At 48.0% G+C, this 19,310-nt stretch overlaps 1 protein-coding gene across 1 annotated transcript in view; it reads right to left on the bottom strand.

Moving 5' to 3' along the window:
• Positions 1-19,310, bottom strand: part of LOC141091288 (uridylate-specific endoribonuclease D-like) — a 184,411-nt gene that overhangs the window by 157,900 nt on the left and 7,201 nt on the right. The window contains exon 2 of the mRNA XM_073576776.1: positions 10,063-10,286. Within this exon, the coding sequence (XP_073432877.1) occupies positions 10,063-10,151 (89 nt within the window). The 5' untranslated portion in view covers positions 10,152-10,286. The remainder of the gene's footprint in view (positions 1-10,062; positions 10,287-19,310) is intronic.

Here is a 19,310-nt window from a genome sequence, read left to right as displayed (position 1 = left end):
CGAGCTCCTGTAAGGCATATTGGGCCAATTCAGGCCAGGTGTCCAGATTAGCGGCCCAATAGTCAAAGGGGAATGACCTGTGTGGGAGAACATCGATATGAGAGGAAAAGTAGTTTGTAACCATAGTTGACAACTGCTGTCTCCTGTCACTTTCCATCGATGCAGTATTACCAGTTGTGTGAGCGGTATTTGAAAAATCAGTCCACAACATTGTCATGAAACCCCTGTCTCCAACGCCACTTCTGCTGTGTGCACCACGAACACCTCTGCCAAGCTGCCCCCGGCCCGTACGGCTCGTGTAAGAACCATCACCGCTGCTGTGTGCTGGGAATGCCTCAAGCAACCGATTTACCAGAGTTGCTTGTTTATTAGCCAATATTAGGTCAAGGTTCTCCTGTGGCATGATGTTTTGTAATTTGCCTTTATAGCGTGGATCCAGGATGCTGGCCAACCAGTAGTCGTCATCGTTCATCATTTTGGCAATGCGGGGGTCCCTTTTTAGGATCTGCAAGGCATAATCTGACATGTGGGCCAATGTTCCCGGTGTCAATGATGCACTGCGAGTGCTGGTTGGAGGAGCACTTTCTGGCAAATCCACATCCCTCCAGTCACGCACAAACCCTGTACCAGACCTTGCCACGCCAACATTTTCACTTGCCCCACGAGATGCATCCTCCTCCCCTAAGTAATCATCCCCATCATCATCCTCCTCCTCCTCTTCTTCCTCCAACTCGTCCAGGAGAGGTCCCTGAGCAGACAATGGCTGAATGTCATCAAGGATTCCCTCCACCTCTTCCTCCTATTGGAAGCAGCACCCTCTTCCCCCAATGGATGCCAATCTGGGTCAACAACTGGGTCATCCATCACCTCCTCTTCTATGTCATGTGCACCTTCCTCTGTGTCAACGTGTATGGTGGTATAGTGTGCGGGAAGGGGCACCTGAGTCTCATCAGGGTCAGAATCTGGCTCTGTACACTGCGAGGACAATGTAGTGCTCTGAGTGAATGTACCAGCAGAATCATCCATCAGCGGCTGTGCATCAGTGCACTCCATGTCAGATTCATCTTGGCCTGGGTAATTCACCATTTCACTTAATAATCCAGGCATGGTATGTGAAAACAGCTCCATGGAGTAATCAGTACTATGGCCTGCGTCATCCTTCAATCTTGGTTGGGGTGAAGGACACAAGGAAAGGTGTGGTTCATGAACATGAGCCTCCAATGACGACTCAGTGCTTTTACTTTTTACAACTGAAGAAGAGGAGGCGATAGAGCTGGAGGCTGAGTCAGCAATGTAAGACAAAACTTTTCCTGATGCTCTGGCTTTAAAAATGGTTTGCCAACTCCTAGAAAACTAAGCGTTCGAGGCCTTATGTAGCCAGACGATGACGCAGGCTCAACACCTCCTGCATTCGGTCCTATTTTGCTCTTGCCACTACCATCAGATCCACCACCAACACCATCATTACCAGCTGCCAACCCCCGCCCAATTCCACGGCCTCTTCCACCAGACTTCCTCATTTTTGGTAGAAATGTAGACAAAATCCAACAAATTATATAGTAATGTAAAACAAGGTACAAGGTGTCTATAGGACAGGGGAGATTTTGAATTTCTGCAGACACTTGTGGACACTGGACATTTTTGGATTGTGTGAGGCCCACTGAATATCTGAGCGCTCTGTCACAGGCTCGATGGCAGAGCTGTGACCAAAGTCACTAGAGGATAAGGGAGATTTTTAATTTCTGCACACACTTGTGGACACTGGACACTTATGGATTGTGTGAGGCCCACTGAATATCTGAGCGCTCTGTCACAGGCTCGATAGCAGAGCTGTGACCAAAGTGACTAGAGGATAAGGGAAATTTTGAATTTCTGCACACACTTGTGGACACTGGACACTTATGGATTGTGTGAGGCCCACTGAATATCTGAGCGCTCTGTCACAGGCTCGATGGCAGAGCTGTGACCAAAGTCACTAGAGGATAAGGGAGATTTTGAATTTCTGCACACACTTGTGGACACTGCACACTTATGGATTGTGTGAGGCCCACTGAATATCTGAGCGCTCTGTCACAGGCTCGATGGCAGAGCTGTGACCAAAGTCACTAGAGGATAAGGGAGATTTTGAATTTCTGCACACACTTGTGGACACTGGACACTTATGGACTGTGTGAGGCCCACTGAATATCTGAGCGCTCTGTCACAGGCTCGATGGCAGAGCTGTGACCAAAGTCACTAGAGGATAAGGGAGATTTTGAATTTCTGCACACACTTGTGGACACTGGACACTTATGGACTGTGTGAGGCCCACTGAATATCTGAGCGCTCTGTCACAGGCTCGATGGCAGAGCTGTGACCAAAGTCACTAGAGGATAAGGGAGATTTTGAATTTGTGCACACACTTGTGGACACTGGACACTTATGGATTGTGTGAGGCCCACTGAATATCTGAGCGCTCTGTCACAGGCTCGATGGCAGAGCTGTGACCAAAGTCACTAGAGGATAAGGGAGATTTTGAATTTGTGCACACACTTGTGGACACTGGACACTTATGGATTGTGTGAGGCCCACTGAATATCTGAGCGCTCTGTCACAGGCTCGATGGCAGAGCTGTGACCAAAGTCACTAGAGGATAAGGGAGATTTTGAATTTCTGCACACACTTGTGGACACTGGACACTTATGGATTGTGTGAGGCCCACTGAATATCTGAGCGCTCTGTCACAGGCTCGATGGCAGAGCTGTGACCAAAGTCACTAGAGGATAAGGGAGATTTTGAATTTGTGCACACACTTGTGGACACTGGACACTTATGGATTGTGTGAGGCCCACTGAATATCTGAGCGCTCTGTCACAGGCTTGATGGCAGAGCTGTGACCAAAGTCACTAGAGGATAAGGGAGATTTTGAATTTCTGCACACACTTGTGGACACTGGACACTTATGGATTGTGTGAGGCCCACTGAATATCTGAGCGCTCTGTCACAGGCTCGATGGCAGAGCTGTGACCAAAGTCACTAGAGGATAAGGGAGATTTTGAATTTCTGCACACACTTGTGGACACTGGACACTTATGGACTGTGTGAGGCCCACTGAATATCTGAGCGCTCTGTCACAGGCTCGATGGCAGAGCTGTGACCAAAGTCACTAGAGGATAAGGGAGATTTTGAATTTGTGCACACACTTGTGGACACTGGACACTTATGGATTGTGTGAGGCCCACTGAATATCTGAGCGCTCTGTCACAGGCTCGATGGCAGAGCTGTGACCAAAGTCACTAGAGGATAAGGGAGATTTTGAATTTGTGCACACACTTGTGGACACTGGACACTTATTGATTGTGTGAGGCCCACTGAATATCTGAGCGCTCTGTCACAGGCTCGATGGCAGAGCTGTGACCAAAGTCACTAGAGGATAAGGGAGATTTTGAATTTCTGCACACACTTGTGGACACTGGACACTTATGGATTGTGTGAGGCCCACTGAATATCTGAGCTCTCTGTCACAGGCTCGATGGCAGAGCTGTGACCAAAGTCACTAGAGGATAAGGGAGATTTTGAATTTCTGCACACACTTGTGGACACTGGACACTTATGGATTGTGTGAGGCCCACTGAATATCTGAGCGCTCTGTCACAGGCTCGATGGCAGAGCTGTGACCAAAGTCACTAGAGGATAAGGGAGATTTTGAATTTCTGCACACACTTGTGGACACTGGACACTTATGGATTGTGTGAGGCCCACTGAATATCTGAGCGCTCCGTCACAGGCTCGATGGCAGAGCTGTGACCAAAGTGACTAGAGGATAAGGGAGATTTTTAATTTCTGCACACACTTGTGGACACTTATGGATTGTGTGAGGCCCACTGAATATCTGAGCGCTCTGTCACAGGCTCGATGGCAGAGCTGTGACCAAAGTCACTAGAGGATAAGGGAGACTTTGAATTTCTGCACACACTTGTGGACACTGGACACTTATGGATTGTGTGAGGCCCACTGAATATCTGAGTGCTCTGTCACAGGCTCGATGGCAGAGTTGTGACCAAAGTCACTAGAGGATAAGGGAGACTTTGAATTTCTGCACACACTTGTGGACACTGGACACTTATGGATTGTGTGAGGCCCACTGAATATCTGAGCGCTATGTCACAGGCAGAAATTGGCTAGTGTATCACAAACTACAAGGTGTATGTAGAATTGGGCAGAATAGGAATCTCCCTAGAGTGCAGGTGTGTAAGAACGGAACATGTCCTCGACTTATTCTCACAGAGTGACACACTGATAGCTTCACTGTGGCTGTGATAACAGCCGTTACACGGTACTGTGTGAGGAGCGTACCCCGCTGTATGGTGTGAAAAAATGCACGCTCAGTACCTCAGCAGGACAAAAAAAAAAAATTGGGATTGCTTTTAAAAAAGCAGTTTGCGGAGCAGTGGGTAAACAGCAATGCAGGAATGTCAGGAAGCCTTAGAAGGCAGCCCAACAACCAACACCACTGATACACCACTATATAGCCTCCCCTTGCACTGCACAGTGACTGGTGTGTTGTACAGGCAAAATCGCTAGCAGCAGAAGCAGTTTTTTTTTCTTCTTCTCAGCAGGACAAAAAGAAAAAATTGGGATTGCTTTTAAAAAAGCAGTTTGCGGAGCAGTGGGTAAACAGCAATGCAGGAATGTCAGGAAGCCTTAGAAGGCAGCCCAACAACCAACACCACTGATACACCACTATATAGCCTCCCCTTGCACTGGACACACAGTGACTGGTGTGTTGTACAGGCAAAATTGCTAGCAGCAGAAGCAGTTTTTGGTGTCTTCTTCCCTGCCTAACGCTCTCCCTACAAAATCATCAGCAGCAGCAGCTCTCTCTATTCTGAGATCAGCATGAGTAACATGGCGGTCGGTGTGCACGCCCTTTTATACCCCCTGTGACGCCCACCAAAGCAAGCCAATCACTTGCATGCCCTTCTGAAAGATGGTGGTGACCCGTGCCTATGTCATCACGTTGCCCACAGTGTCCGTGGATCCTGATTGGCTGAAAAAGAGCGCAAAACAAACTTTTGAAACGCGACTTTGGCGCGTAAGTCGCCGACCTCGTGGCCGACCTCATCCTAGGGTCGGGTTTCGTTTCATGAAACCCGACTTTGCCAAAAGTTGGCGACTTTTGAAATTTTTCGACCCGTTTCGCTCAACTCTAGTTATTATGTCTCTTTTAAGAGGGTCCCCACAAGCTTGGGCTTTCTCCCTTCCTCCCACTGCCCCTGAGTGTCTGTGAATGCATTTTTTGAGGCCCTCGGGCATATATATGAGCCGGACCGAGTGCGATTGGCAGAGGACATGGTGATGAGTGTCTGTCAGGGGAAACACTCGGCTGAGTGGTTTTGTACAGAATTCCGCCGCTGGGCCACAGAGGTCTCTTGGGACGACAACGCACTCCGAGGACTCTTTCGCAGAGGCTTGTCCGAGCAGTTACAGGATGCCATTACCCAGGCCATTACATCCCCCACCTAACTCACTCGAGGATGCCATGACCCAGGCCGTCCGGATGGACCGCAGGCTGTGGGTCAGGGGGGTGATGCAGGCGGAGACTCCATTGTTCCCTAGTGGAAAAGAGACTGCTTCTGTGCCCATGGACGTAGGGCCTCTCTCCCTGAAGGAAAAGGAGAGACAACGCCGGAGAGAAAAGGTTATGCTTCTACTGCGGTAAAACGGGACATTGGAAAAGGGAGTGTTCCGATTGTCCATCTTCAACCCCGTTGACGGGAAACGACTAGGTCTGGGTAGTCAGCGGGGAGACTACTCAGATCCTCAGGTACCCTTTTCCTCGTTTTCTAAGGTGTTGCTTCATGTGGAACTGTTAGTGGACGATTGTTGTTTTCCCTCTACAGCTTTCGTGGACTGCGGATCAACCATCAATCTCATTGACTCCCAATTGGTCACACGCTGTAACATAGGGACAGTCAGACTTAAGGTTCCGATCAAAGTGGTGGCCATTGACTCCTCCCCTCTCACTAAAGAGCGAATTCTCTTTATGTCTGACTTGTTTTCTCGCAAAGTGGGCGCTACCCATGTGGAAAAATTAAGTTGTTTGGTTCTGAACAATCTACCAGCAGGATTGGTGTTGGGCATGCCATGGTTACAACGCCATAACCCAGTCATTAACTGGAAAACGGGGGAGATTGTTCAGTGGGGGCTTAATGATTCGATGTTATGTGATAAGTCTGCACTATTGGTTGAACCTGTTAAATCTGTATCTGTGTCATCTGTTGAGCTGGAAGGTATTCCGGAGTACCTGAAAGAATTCGAAGATGTGTTCTCTGAAAGCGAGGCCGAGACGTTGCCGCCACATAGACCCTTTGACTGCGCTATCGAGTTAGTCCCGGGGGCTAAATTGCCTAAAGCCCGTCTGTTTAATTTATCTGGCCCTGAGCGCTTGGCCATGAAAGATTACATTGCTGAGTCTTCGCAAAGGACACATACGTCCCTCAGTCTCACCTGTGGCGGCAGGGTTTTTTTTGTAAAGAAAAAAGATGGTGGTTTACGTCCCTGCCTCGATTTTCGTGAGCTCAACAAGATTACTGTACATAATACGTACCCCCTTCCGTTGATTCCCAATTTGTGTAACCAACTTTCAGGGGCAAAATGGTTCTCCATTCGGGGGGCATATAATTTGATAAGGGTCCGGGAGGGGGATGAATGGAAAACCGCGTTCCTCACGACCGAGGGACTGTTTGAAAATTTAGTCATGCCGTTTGGTCTTACAAATGCCCCAGCCATATTTCAGAATTTCATCAACGTGGTATTCTCGGATCTCATTGGTCGTTTTATTGTTATTTACTTAGACGATATTCTGATATACTCTCCCGACAGTCAATCTCATCTGAATCATGTACGAACCATTCTCCAAAGACTGAGGGAAAATCATCTGTATGCCAAATTGGAGAAATGTGTGTTTTTGTTCAAGAATTATCTTTTTTGGGATTGTGTCCTGTGAGGGTTTTCGCATGGACCCCAAGAAGGTGCAGGCCATTGCGGATTGAGTTCAACCCCGAGACCTTAAGGGTCTTCAGCGCTTCTTGGGTTTTGCCAATTATTACCGCAAATTTATTCGGGGGTTTTCACAGGTGGTCAAACCACTCACAGATGTGAGAAACTGGTCCTCGCTCACAAAAGAGGCCTTTGTGACCCTGAAAAGAAGCTTTATGTCTGCTCCCGTGTTAGTACAGCCAGATCCGTCCAAACCATTCGTCATGGAAGTGGACGCCTCTTAGGTGAGGGTGGGGGCAGTGTTGTCCCAAGGGCCTGCCACTCTAACCAACCTCAGGCCATGTGCTTTCTTTTCCAAGAAGTTCTCTGCTGTGGAAAGAAATTACGACGTAGGGAATAGAGAGCTTCTTGCTGTCAAATTGGCGTTTGAAGAATGGAGGCACTTTTTGGAGGGGGCCAGTCAGCCGGTTACGGTGATCACGGATCACAAAAATTTGTCATACATTGAGTCTGCTAAAAGACTAATGCCCAGAAAGGCCCATTGGTCACTTTTTTTCCCGTTTTCAGTTTACGATTACATTTCGTCCAGGATCTAAGAATGTCAAGGCTGATGCCTTATCGCTCAGTTTTCAGCCGGTATCGCCCCCTGAGCCACCGTCCTCCATTCTTCACCCTGGGGTTGTGATAGCAGAGGTCTCGTCTGAATTGGAACGGGAGATTCAGGGGGCCCAGTCGCGGGCCCCGGCGGCCAAGCCGGAGGGGAAGTTGTTTGTCCCAGAGCAACTTCGCCTGAAACTCTTGCAGGAGTTCCATGAATCCAAGCTGAGTGCTCACCCTGGTATTTCAGCCACGTGTCTGGCGGTGGCTAGGATCTTTTGGTGGCCAACCCATGGTTCGGACATAAAAAATTCATTGCTGGTTTGGGGTCTGCGCTCGTTCTAAAAGCTCTCATAGCCGGCCGACAGGGGAGCTGATGCCCTTGGCAGTGCCCGAAAGACCATGGACTCACTTATCCATGGATTTTGTTACCAATCTCCCTCCATCTAAGGGTAATACAGTGATATGGGTAGTGGTGGACAGGTATTCTAAGCAGGCTCATTTTGTACCCCTGTCCGCACTACCCTCAGCTGAGACGTTGTCCAGGTTGTTTGTGCAGCATGTGATCTGGTTGCATGGGGTACCCCTGAATGTGGTGTCTGATCGTGGTGTGCAGTTTGTGGCTAAGTTTTGGCGTGCTTTCTGCAAAAAATTAGGGATGTCTCTGTCCTTTTCGTCTGCATACAATCCTAAGAGCAATGGTCAGACGGAGCGCACTAACCAGTCCCTGGAACAGATCCTCAGGTGTCTAACCTCTGCTAGACAGAATGACTGGTGCGATGCACTGCCGTTGGCTGAATTTGCCTTCAATAGTCGGGTGAGTCAATCCACGGGTATGACTCCTTTTTTGATCAATTATGGGTTCAGTCCTCATTTTGGTGAGTTTTCTCGTCTGGACTCGGGGTGTCCCGGGGCTGAGGGCTCTGTTCAGCAATTACAGAATACATGGGCAGAAGTTCAACGGAGTATATCTATGTCTCAGGGCAGGTATAAGTTTTTTGCGGACAGGAAACGAACACCAGGGTCCACGTTTCAGGTTGGAGACAAGGTTTGGCTCTCCACGTGAAACATTAAGTTGATGGTTCCTTCAGCCAAGTGGGGGCCCAAATTCATTGGCCCATACAAGATTGTGGAAAAAATCAATCCAGTGGCGTATAGGCTGTGCCTTCCACCCTCTTTCAAGATCCCTAACGTTTTCCACAAATCTCTACTGAAACCTTTTGAAGCAGTCCGGGAAGACTCTGAGTCTGCTGCTCCTCCTGTTTTGGTCGAGGGGCAGGTGGAGTACGAGGTTGGTCATATCGTAGATTCCAGGTTGGTATGGCGGTCGGTACAGTACCTGGTTCATTGGAAGGGGTATGGACCGGAAGACAGTTCCTGGGTACCGGCCCGGTTGATGCATGCTGATCGCCTGGTGTGGGCTTTCCATGCTAAGTACCCGGGCAAGCCTGGGGGTCCAGAGGCCCCCCCGTTGAGAGGGGGGTACTGTCATGATCTCAGTGTGGGTTTGACTCGCACATGTGGGGTTAATGTCTGGAACCAGTGCTGATGACTGGCATTTCTGGGGTTAAAGGTTGTGATCCCAGTGCAGGCTTACCTGCACACCTGGGGCTATGATTGTGGCCTCTCCCTGGTTATGGGAGAGGCTTCTTATAGCCTCAGGACGCTCCCATCCCCGTCAGTTATACTCTTGCCCTTGGCATTGTGTGGTGACCCCTGAGTGTGTTTGTGCTGTGTTCTGGTTGCTTGATTCTCTGTGTACGACTCGGTCTGTTCTCTGGATATTGCTTTGGATTCTTCTTGGTACCTTCTATGTCTGTTTGGTTTTGACTTCTGCTTGGCCCTGACTATCCGTTCTGTCTCATCCCTGGTACGTTACTGCTATCTCTGTGTATGAACCCCGTTTTGCCTGACTCTGAGTAATTCTGTATAGTGTCTTGCCATCTCACTAAGCAGGATGCTAAGCCCTGCCCCCTTGCAGTCACATGACCGTAGGTCCTGTGTCTGCTTGCTAAACTTCAGCGTCCACAGGTCCTGTGTATCGGTACTTTCTGGCTGTACCTGATCCCGGTACCCCTACAGTGCGGGTGAGTCCCTGCTCAGCGGAGGCTGCACGCCGGCACTGACAGGATCCTGACACCCTGATCCTTAGTCCTCCTCTCCTTACATTCCATACTAATCCTTCCTTCTTATGGAGTCAGGCTTCCCATCAATGTCTCTTTCCTGTGCCAGCGGACCCAGGTCACTGAGGTCGGCTGCAGCACTTTCTTCATCCATCCCACTCAGGGGATCTTCACTCTTCCACTGACTCTGTCAGACTGACTAAATCCTAAACTCATCCCGCTCTTTTGGTGCAGACTAAACTCCACCCGCCTCCTAGCACGCTTCGTGTTCCAAGCTGGGAGCCACCAAAGGGTGCTTTGCTACACTACTATGTTGTGTGGGATGCAGGTGTTGGAGCGTGGTCAGGAATCTCCACCTTACCTGAATGGTGGGGTACCACACCTCAGGAGGAAGTGCAGTACCTCTGTGGTGACTGAACCCTCAGGGGCGCCACACCAGCAATCGATCATCTTAAGGCGACTCTTCTCCTCTTCCCAGAATGCACCGGAAATATGCAGATGAGCTTCCTGCTTCTCCAATCCCAGTTATATATTCTGAAATGCTTCTGTTATTGCATTCTATAGTTTCACCCTTTCCTGTCACATCTGCAATCAATAAAAGAAGGTTACAGTTTTACAGCCTCTTTTCTTAAAGAAGAAAGGGGGTTCAGCTACATGTCTCATTGCACACCCTGCTAACGTGTATGAGGACAGTATAGTGAAACAACTGCTGAGAACAAGCTCAGATGATCTGACGTTAGAGCCCGCCATTATCCAAGCATATGGTTATTGCATACGGATATTGCAGCAACCTCCTAACGGTCGGACCGAATAATCGGACCATATGGAGCCCGCCATTATCCACGCAGAGCCGACAAAGGGATATCACAGCGGTCGCCTAACTGTTGAATCATGTCTCAAGGACGAGCATCCTCTTTCAAGACGAAATCCCGAGTTGGTTCCTCCAAGACATCATCCGTCAGCAATGCCGCCGCTATTGCCAGAGCAAAAGCTGAAGCGGCAAAAGCAAGAAGCACCTTTGCTGAGCAAGAGATAGAATTGAAACTACAACAAGCATCCCTGTATGCGGAAAAAGCATCACTGGATGCAGAAAAAGCACACCAACAAGCATGCCTGGATGCGGAAAAAGCGTCACTGGATGCAGAAAAAGCACGCCACCAAGCTTGCCTGGATGAAGAGAAAGCGCGCCTTGAAGCAACATTACAGAAACTTGCTATTGAAAAAGAAACAGCAGCTGCCATAGCAGAAGCCTTAGAAGCTGCCATATATTCTGACGACAAACACAGCAAATGCAGCAGTGTGCTAGGCCTGCAGCAAGTTACTCACGATCCATTGCAGCGTACTGCAGAGTACGTCCATCAGCATTCCAAATCAAATGACGATCCAGACCCACAGGCGAAGACAGAGCATTTTGTCAACAAGTCAAGCCAACCAGATAATTCGGACCCCCAGAAAGCCAACTATCAGTCTCCCTACCAAAAGCAAGGAAATACACATTGGGATGGTACTGACTACAATAATCTTTCTCCAGAACAGAAGATCCAGAATCTGTCCCGGCTTAAAGAGAATCCCTTCGCTTCAGAAAGGTACTACAGCAGTTGGACCAAACCAGTGACATCTAACAGGTATGATCGCACAGCACACATGTACTCTGACAACACTCCATCAGCTGGCATCAGTGCCAATCAAGCCACGATGGACTTTGCCAAGTTCCTTGCTCGATGTGAGTTGGTCACTAAGGGGCTTGTAAAGTTCAGCGATCGCGCTGAAAACTACAGGGCTTAGCGATCCTCCTTCAAAAATACCATAAGAGACATAGGTCTATCATGTAGTGAAGAAGTGGATCTCTTGGTAAAATGGCTAGGAAGTGAGTCTGCCGAACACGCAAAGAGAATCAGAGTCATTAATGTAAATTATCCAGATGTCGGCTTCAAAAGAATTTGGAATAGACTTGATGAATGCTATGGCTCAGCAGAGGTTATAGAAAGTGCCTTGTTTAAAAGAAAAGAGGTCTTTCCTAGAATAGCGAGCAAGGATTATTCAAAGCTCAGAGAATCAACTGACTTGTTAATGGAGTGTTTGTAGCAAAAGTAGGGGTTGACATATCTCGACACTGCTAGAGGTGTGAACCCCATAGTTCAAAAACTCCCATATAACCTGCAAGACAAATGGGTTACATATGGTTCTAGGTATAAACAGACTTACAATGTACCATTTCCTCCATTCAATGTGTTTGTTGATTTTGTCTCAGAACAAGCAAAAATTAGAAATGATCCTAGCTTTGATTTCATGCTGTCATATGCCAATAACTCTGTTAGTAAAGCTCGTAGAACAACTGTAGAGGTCCACAAAACTAACATTTCTTCCACAGGTTCAGTTCGCAAAGAGTTCAGCTCCCGTCAAGGAGAAGACAAATCCGAGGACCCAAGCAGACAGTGTCCCTTACACAAGAAGCCACATTCCTTACTTAAGTGCAGAGCTTTCAGAGAAAAGTCATTGGAAGAAAGAAAGGCCTTCCTTAAGGAGAACCACATCTGCTACAAATGCAGCTCTTCAACATCCCACTTCGCCAGGGACTGTGAGGTTAGTGCAAGGTGTGCCGAATGTGACAGCACCGAACATAACTCAGTTCTACACCCTGGACTACCATCGGATGCGTTGCCCCAAGAGCATAGCGGGGAGCTGAAGGACTCAAATACTGACACTCCAGCCATTACTTCTAAGTGGATAGAAGTTTGTGGAAATCTCATAGGAGGCAAGTCCTGCTCTAAAATTTCCCTAGTGAGAGTTTACCCAGCAGACAAAAAGGACAAGGCCATCAAAGTATACGCGATTTTAGATGATCAGAGTAACAGGTCATTAGCCAAGTCTGCCTTCTTTGATAGCTTTAACGTCAGAGGACCCAGTGCCCCCTACTCTTTGAAAACTTGTGCCGGTATAGTAGAGACAGCTGGTAGGAGAGCAACAGGCTAAGTAGTCGAGTCTATATATGGCCAAATGCGTCTGCCCTTACCAACCATATTGGAATGTAACCAGATTCCTGACAACAGGTCAGAGATACCTACACCTGAAGTGGCATCGTATCATCCTCATCTGAAGCGTATAGAACGCCTGATTCCTAACCTTGACCCAGAGGCTCAAATAGTCTTGCTCCTTGGGAGAGATATTCTACGAGTCCACAAGGTTATGCAGCATATCAATGGCTCTCACAACGCTCTATATGCCCAGAGACTCGACCTTGGGTGGGTCATTGTAGGAGAGGACTGTTTAGGAGAAGCACACAAACCGACAGTGGTTAACAACATGCTTACCAGTACGCTTGATCTCTCTCTCCTTCAACCATGGGAAAATCACTACTTCATAAAGGAGTTGCTACGCAGCACTTCAGCACCAAGTATCTTAGCGAGTCGTGCCAATGTGGGCAGAAGGACCAGATTCCTCTGGCCACTTGGATTTAGCTTTCTCACAGAGAGCAGGCTAAATCCAAGTGGGCAGAAGGACCTAGTCTTTTAGCTTAATACGTCTGGTATTAAACCACTCCAAGGGACCTGGTCCTTTAACCCACTGGGATTTAGCTTTTCTCAGTGAGCAAGCTAAATCCAAGTGGGCAGAAGGACCTGTTCCTTTTGTCCACTAAGTCTGGTGTTAAACCACTCCAAGGGACCTGGTCCTTTAGCCCACTTGGATTTAGCTTTCTCAGTGAGAGTTGGTTATTTCCAAGTGGGCAGAAGGACCAGGTCCCTCTGGCCACTTGGTTTTAGCCTGCTAAATCTCAGTGGGCTAAAGGACCAGGTCCCTTGGAGTGGTTTAATACCAGACTTAGTAAGCTAAAAGACCGGGTCCTTCTGCCCACTTGGATTTAGCCTGTTCACCATGAGAAATCTAAATCCAAGTGGCCAGAGGGATCTGGTCCTTCTGCCCACTTTGATATAGCTGGCTCACAGTGAGAAAGCTAAATCCAAGTGGCCAGAGGGATCTAGTCCTTCTGCCCACTTGGAAATAGCCGGTTCACACTGAGAAAGCTAAATCCCAGTGGGTTAAAGGGCCAGGTCCTTTGGAGTAGTTTAATACCAGAATTAGGTGGTGGCTTCCATGCCACCCTTAGTGTGTGTACAGCAGACATTGGTAAAGGTCACATTTTATGATGTCTCTGTGGCCTCTGTATGTATTGGAACCAGGGATCGTCTTGGGACATTGATGTGGATTACACAAGACCTTGTGCATTGCATTCGACCTTCAGGTGTTTTTTTTGGTAAATTAATGGGTGAAAGATGGTGTCTGTTTTTATATTTAAAATCCTTGTTTTTTTTCTGTGTTTCATTATTTTTACTTACAATGTTATTAATTGGGGTGTTTCATAGACACCTCTCTTACTATCCCTGGGGTTGATGTCAGCTGTGATTTTTTACAAATAACAGCTGGAATTATACTTATAGATTACCCCAATTGCCACTGCGCAAAAACAATCAGGAAGAGCTGAGGCAAAGCACAAGAATCAACATATCTAATAGATTATCCACTTATGGTGCAGCTGAGGACTAGTTTTATTAGTGTGGGAAGGGACCAATATCCATGGCCCGTCACAGCTTTTTAATATCAGCCCTTAGCTGTCTGTTTTGCCTTAGTTGTTTATTAAAAATGGAGGGGACCCTAATTCTTTTTTTTGGGGAGTCCATTCATTTTTTAATAACCAGCAAATAAAAAGCAGACAGCTGTTGACTGATTAATAGGCTGAAAAGGTTCATGTTTATTGGGCCATTCCCAGCATAATGAGACCAGATCACAGCCAATAGAGGTCAACGTAATCTCGAACTTTCGTGCTGTAAAATGGGGGTATTAAGGGGTAAAGCTGAAAAAGGGAACAAAATGGGGGTAAGCAGGACAATAGCCCTGAAAACAAATGTGGATATTGAGATTACTTAAAATAACAGAGAATAGAAACATTTTTTATAATTTAGAAAAAAGAGGCGTAGGTCCACATGTACGAGGAGGTATATTAGGTGGATAAGCTTGAGGTGGACATGGCGATGAAGGTGGAAGAGGCAGGGGATGAGGTATCCAACCAAGTTTTTTGTTTTTTTTTCATTACTTTATCTTTTAGGGACAGCACTTAAAAGAACATAGTATAAAATAAAATAAAAAAGAACAATGTAGATACAATAGTCGGATGTCCAAGTGGAGGAGGAGTTGGTGTAGGTGGAGGAGCAGTAGGTGGACATTGCAGTGTAGGTGGAAGAGGCAAGGCAGATGGTATCCAACATTATTTTTGTTCATTTTTTTCTCTTCATTGTTGGTGAGGCCCTAAAATAAATTGAATGGCAAAGACAGTATAACAATGTTTGGATACAGATGGTACATTTGTCTAGTCAACCAACAGTACAGACAAGTCCTGTGTGCTCCACTCCTGGTTTATTTTAGCGAATGCTAGAGTGCCCACGTTGACTTTGGACAGTTGGATGCGCCTATGTGTGATTACATCCCCCGCTGTGATAAACACATGTTCCGACATTACACTTGCTTGGGGCTTGCCAGCACTTCCAAGTAAAAAAAAAAGGACAAGCCTAGGCCATGTGTCCAGTTTGGAAACCAACAAGTTAAATGGGCAGACCCATCACTTAGTACCTGCAGACATGTGGATATGGACAAGTACTCTTCCACCGTGTTGTTATTAAGCTGGCACCTGGTTGTAGGGACACCGTATCAGATGGTGGTGGAAGTTATGGCGTGCTGATTAATTTTTCATATTTCAGCAATGCTAACCCTCCCTTCCAAGGTGGTTGCCCAGGTGCATTGGTGACTTCTTCCTCATATGCCATGTTTCATCTGTCAGGTGGGAACACCGTCAGTTGTGCCTCCACCAGCGTGTGCTTGTATTCACACATTTTGCCATCCCGCTTCATTGAGGAAAATAATGATAGTACTTTGTCTTTGCAGCAGGGATCCAGCAGGGTGGCAACCCAGTAATCAGAAGGGGTACGATCGGGGCAACTCTGCGGTCGTTGCGCAGGCACAGCAGCATGTATTGGCTCATTTGTGCCAGGCTGCCCAGAGGCAAAGACAAGCTGTTACTCTGTGGGAGGTGTTTGGTCTGTGTCCTTTATCCTCCGTGCCATGCTCCAGTGATGCTCATGAGCTACTTTGAGGGCCACCCTGTTGTGTTCACTACATGATGGTGAAGTGGTGTTGGTCCGCAGAGTGACTCACCTGTGCGTGCTGCAGTTGAAACTCCAGTATTGCTTGCTTCTGCTCGCAGTGTCTACAGCGTATTCAACTCTTGACTTCCACCTTGTTGATACGTCGCAAATGAGGCGCTGAGCAACAAGGCAGAAGTGACGCTGCAGCGCAGACAGGTGAGCAGCTGGAGGGTGTGAACGCCATAAGTGAGCACAGACCTACAATTTTTGCAGCAGCTCTCACATATGGGTAATTTTTATTTCCACCACTAAATTTAACACATGTGGCAGGCAAGGTGTTAGGGACGGCAGAACACAATAATAAATAATAGTAAGTGCGTTCGCCGCCCGGGGTCCACCGTGCAGAGGTGTTACGCTGCTGCTACGTAATGGCAGACGCTCAATATGGCGGTATAACGCACGCGGGTTGAACGTCCCCCGGAGTGTGCTGAGTGGTCTCTGTTACTTCACAGAGACACCGAAGCGTTAAACACAACTGCCGAACCTGTTGAACTCACAGAGCTCAGCAGAATACACACACAGTATATGGTCACAGGACTCTGGCCCAAGACACAGGGTCAGCGTCCCTCTAGACCTACTGTGCGTGCGGCGTCGCAACCGCAGACGCAAATAAGTACTGCTGACTGCAGTGCGGTGACAGACACTGCCGCTGTACGACAATGCCCGGTAGCAGGCACACTGTCGGACGCTAGTACCGTGGATGATATGCACTGTGGCCTGTAGCTTGCCACTGACTGGCACTGTCTCTATCACTAGTTCCCTATCCACACACGTAATATCAGAGGGAAGGGAATCTAAATGAGTCATTTGCAAGTCCATGCATCCGTCATCATTCACACAGGTAGCAACTAGAGTCTATACTAGCGCATGGCCGAGCGGCCATGCAAACCTTTTATAGCCGGGACCTTCCGGAAGCTTCCAGATCCCTGAGATGGACCAATCAGATCTGGAGAAGGACCTGTGCATGTGACTCCTGATCTCCAATGGGAAATCGTCTTGTGAGCATGCTCAGTGGAGCGACGGAAGACCTTAGCCTCTGGAGTGGCTTGCTGCTGAGCAGCCTGCGTTGCTATTGCTGGCCCAGAGGTGGCAGCAACAGCCAGACCCACAGAGCTGGTCTGAGCAGAACGTCGGGAACGACGGGACTGCTGAGCAGGCTCCTCTGCGGTCGATGGAGAATGGGAGACCACTGAATGCAAGGCTCTGGATTCCCGCTGTGCAGCTGAGGAACCTGACGCCTAACACAAGGGATGTACATCAAACAGGCTAGGCCTAGAACTGCTATCAGATTTTGCACGTTATCGCACACCACCAGGCCAAGACTTATGTTAAGCGGCCCCAACCACTCATCGGTCTCTTGTTTAATCACTGTCCACAGCTCCTGCGCAGTAACGTCCCTGCCCGTGCTTACTGTTCCACGTGTCTGTAGTTATCTGTACCTTGCCACTGATGGCGTTGCGCCGTGCACACCTGATTTTGGCTGCTATGTGTGTGCTGGACAGGGTTGGCCCGCTTGAAAAATTAGTGGTGGATGGGAACAACGTACTGCACAACAGCCACCACCATCACTTTTTTAAAACTGTTTTCTCCAATAGATGGATTGGCAGCGTTTCCAAGGCCAGGAATTTGTAAATGCTGTTTTTCAGGACCAGGGCCAGCAGGCGGGTAGTGTATTTCCTCTTTCTCTATAGGGTTTGGGTGATGGAGAGCTGAACACTTCCATGGGACGGGGTGGAGATTCTCGTGACACTGCTGGTGGTGCTGTTGTAAGGACGAAGACCGGGCTGTGGGTACCTTTACCGAGCCAGGTCCGGAACTGTTGAGGCTGCCTCCCATGTTGCACGGGGCAGTAATGAGGAACCGATCAACCTCATGACCCGGGGTAGGATAAAAGGAAAAGCGCGTGCTGCAGCAGTCAGTTTGCTGATAACCAGAAGCAGCGCGCTCCATCCGAGCATCGGCGCTGCGGCAGGCTGCGTTCGCTGTCCACAGTGGAACCGTGGGTGATAAAGGTGCCTTGTGCCTCATGACAGAAACCGAGAAAGGTGCGGTGAAGAAACCAAAGTATATCTTAATTGCCCAGACGGCTATGTTTTTGCAGGCCTGGAGGAATTGACTTTTTGTCTGTATGTTTGGCTTGTGGCTTTAAGTGTGGATTCTGGTAGGTCAAGAAGACTGACTTGCACAATGATATACTAACATAGTGTGTGCTTATCTGATGTTTGTTTATATTCTGGAATCAGTTTGTTGACTTTGAATGTAGATGGGGAATGGCTATGAGGGTGTACTGAAGGACACTGGGTAATTCTAAAAATAGCTTACCTGCCTCAGGTATAAAAAGACCCTGAGACAGAGAGACGGGGTCTCATCTCATCACAAAGAGCTACCAGCCGCACATTCTGCTAAACACCCAAAACACAAGAAACTCTTCAGGATCCCAGCTGAGGGTATGTCAGACCCAGGTGAAAGAACACAGGATTGCTCTCGGTTATCTCTCTATGCCTGTCGTGACCTTCTGTGTTATCACAGGTGGAATAGTGCCCCTGGTAGCTCTGACATAACATCCACTAGCATCCCGGTGAGTCAGCGGAGGGGTGAGACCTTGTAATGTGCACCATCTTGGGGAAATTGCTGTAATTGTTCTGTTTACTAGTGGGTGTTGTGGTTCAAAAAAGCTTGGTCACACTATTTTACCCTAACCCTGCGTTGTCCGTGTAGTGTTCTGTCCACAAGGAGATAGAGCGGGCGTTCAGTGGTATGAGCCCTGGTCCATGCAGTCTTTATAAAGACAGCCAGGCCAGTGGACAAGAGCACCCACGAACCCCGTTTCTCCACAGGTGCTGTGCACTCCGTGACTGTGAATACCGCACACGTGCAGAGCAGAGAAAGCCGAGCACCGGACATACGCTTGCAGCCTTCCCTGCCAATTGCTGCACGGCCATTTACGAGTCATCCTGGGAGTGCTGCGGTTTTGTTTGTTTCGGCTGCATGTGTTTATGGACTACAGGCTCAGCGAAAGGTACTGCAGACGACCACTGCCACCAGAAGACGGACCATCGTTTAAAGGACCCCATGGACTATGGAGTTTTGGAGATGTCACATGGGGAAGTTGTGGAATGAGGAAATTACATGTTGGCCATCTACATGGATTTGTTGTACAACCCTGGATTTATGGAATAAAAAGTTGCATCGGTAACCTGCCTAGGTGATTATTACAACCCACAACATCAGATCTTGACAGGGATGATTTGTTCTCACTTCTCATTATTGTGCTAGCCCATTTTTTGTTAATCATGAGTTACTAATCTTTTACAGGACCATTTTCATTTTCCATATTACAGAATTGTATCATTATAAATGTCACACGGATGGGCCGTATGGCATTCAATGTTTTCTGCTCAGACCATCTGAGTTC

This window comes from Dendrobates tinctorius, unplaced genomic scaffold (genome assembly GCF_039654945.1).
Source record: "Dendrobates tinctorius isolate UK_male_01 unplaced genomic scaffold, ASM3965494v1 ptg000051l, whole genome shotgun sequence".
Taxonomy (NCBI): domain Eukaryota; kingdom Metazoa; phylum Chordata; class Amphibia; order Anura; family Dendrobatidae; genus Dendrobates; species Dendrobates tinctorius.
Note: the sequence above shows the minus strand (reverse complement) of the source record. Positions and strands in the feature narration are given on the sequence as shown.